This window comes from Notothenia coriiceps, unplaced genomic scaffold (genome assembly GCF_000735185.1).
Source record: "Notothenia coriiceps isolate Sejong01 unplaced genomic scaffold, NC01 NC01_scaffold00015103, whole genome shotgun sequence".
Taxonomy (NCBI): Eukaryota; Metazoa; Chordata; class Actinopteri; order Perciformes; family Nototheniidae; genus Notothenia; species Notothenia coriiceps.
In genome coordinates, this window is record NW_011347804.1 from 1573 (window position 1) to 3815 (window position 2243).

At 41.5% G+C, this 2243-nt stretch overlaps 1 protein-coding gene across 1 annotated transcript in view; it reads right to left on the minus strand.

Moving 5' to 3' along the window:
* Positions 1–897, minus strand: part of LOC104948788 (zinc finger CCCH domain-containing protein 11A-like) — a gene marked incomplete at its 5' end in the record, with an annotated part of 1783 nt that extends 886 nt beyond the window's left edge. The window contains one exon of the mRNA XM_010775013.1: positions 768–897. Within this exon, the coding sequence (XP_010773315.1) occupies positions 768–897 (130 nt within the window). The remainder of the gene's footprint in view (positions 1–767) is intronic.
* Between the last annotated feature and the right edge of the window lie 1346 nt (positions 898–2243).

Here is a 2243-nt window from a genome sequence, read left to right on the forward strand (position 1 = left end):
TACTCAAGGGCACACTAGTAGTGGTGTTCCAGGCAGGATTTGAACTCGCAACCTTCCGATCATCAGCCCACCTCACTATCCATTAGACCACCACCACCACCACCAAAAAAAAAAAAGAATTAAAAAAAAAGAGAGAATAATAATAATTTTCTTTTTTTTTATGAGACCCATTTGTGGCGAACGATATTTAATTGTGGCGGCCCGCCAATACTCAAAATCCACGGGCGCTGTACAATAGCTGCCCACTGCTCCTTGCACTAGGATGGGTTAAATGCAGAGGTCCAATTTCACTGTGTGCATGTATTCGTGACCACTAAAGAGGGTTTCATCCCCCAATTCTACCTAAAATGATAACGAGATAACTGATACCGTTAGTAAAAACCACAAATTAATGCTTTGGCGAGTGTGCTCACAAAAAGGCATGTTGTAAAATGTTGTTTTCTGAATGGAGATCTGATGGATCAGGCTTAGCCAACATAAAGCTGCTCCGTCCACACTCACAACAACGTCATACAGACATCACTAAAGCAGCGACTGTATTCGCCATGCAATAGACATTCAGTGGTATTTACATTTAGAACTTTTCTCCTGTTTCTGAACAGAAATGATGAACTGTGATGTTTGTGGGCCGTCTCCCAGAGCCAAAGGCTGCTGTTTTGGTTTTTTGATTCAACAGCGTCAGTGATGTCTGGCTGATATTCTCAACGCCTCATCGCATCCGGTGTGAACGCATCTTTGGTGTGTTTGATAAAGAAAAGTAAACTTACTTTTGTCCGGAGGGACAAACATGCCCTCGATGTAGCGCGGCCTGTCATGGAAGAAGGCACAGTGTGGCTTCTGGCAGCCGGCTGACTGGCTCTCCCAATAACAAGGTATCTCCTTCCGGTTTTTCTGTTTCAATTAAAAAGGTTAGCAACATGTTGATTAAATCACATCTCAATCAGAGGCATGTCCATAATGTTGCCATTATTATATTTGCATTATATAATTGTGTGTTTGTACTTCCTTTGTAGAGTGGCAGTCCTACAGCTAGCCAGCTTATCCAAAGTAATTATTTTTAAGCTTCGATCTAGTGCCACCTATTTAGCAATACTAAACGTTAGCTAGCTATTTTGTTTCTTATAGCAAAATATGGTATAGTGATTAAACAGAGAAGATTAAAAGTGTGTGGCCTTTAACTTTGGCCTGCAAAGGTGTGGTTATTACCCTGATGTGTAGGAGGAAGAGCCATATTACATAAGCCTCATCTTCAAGGCACACCTTCAGATGTAATGCAGGTTTTAGAAATGTACAGTACAGTGATGTTCTAGTACAGTGAAGAAAGGAGCTTCACATGGTTTTACTGCACTCAAAATCACATGAAGCTTACCAACAAAATGCTAACATTTGTTTAATTTTTATTAAAATAATGATTAATGCAGGTTAATAGTAATGCAAATATTTAATGGACCTTGTTTATTGTAATACTGCATACTGACAAGCGTGTTGTGTGATGACTTCACAGTTCACTTAGTGTTCAGGTAAACTCAGGTTTACAGGGAGACTATTGGACTATTTCCACTACAGCGCGGTTTAAAGGTGCCGTGCCCGGCCCATTTTTGGTTGCGTTTCCACTAGGCGTAGTTCAGGCTAGCGGGTACTTTTTAACAGTTTTTCTGGCTCTCCAAAATCGAGGTTCTTTCCGGGCCAACAACCAGGGCTGAGTATGCTAAACTAGTGAGAGAATCGCTGGCAACTACAACAAAATGAACATATTTGACCGTGATTTAATTGTAATACACGTTTCAAAATGATGCCGAAGTAACAACATACTGATACCGGTTAGTAAAAACCATGAATTAACGCTTTGACAAGTCTGCAGACAGACGGCAGGCGAAAAAACTTTTAAAATGCGTGTTTTCTGAATGCAGATCGGCTAAGCTAACGCAGTATATGCTCCGACCGTCCACACTCACAACAACGGCCTACAGACATAAATAAAACAGCGACTGTATTCGCCATGACACAGACAGTATGTGGTTTGTACTTGTTTAACTGTTGTCTAGTTTCTGAACAGATATTAGGAGCTGTGAGCTCTGAGTGCTAAGAGCTAACGGCTGATGTTGGTTTTGTGTTTCGCATTGAAGATGACGTCACGGCTCTGCCTACACTGTGTTACTATAGTTACCGCCCCAGCTACTAGACTGTAATGGAAACGCAGCATAAAGTGAGCCTGGCCTAACAAGGCCTAGCCATACCGTACC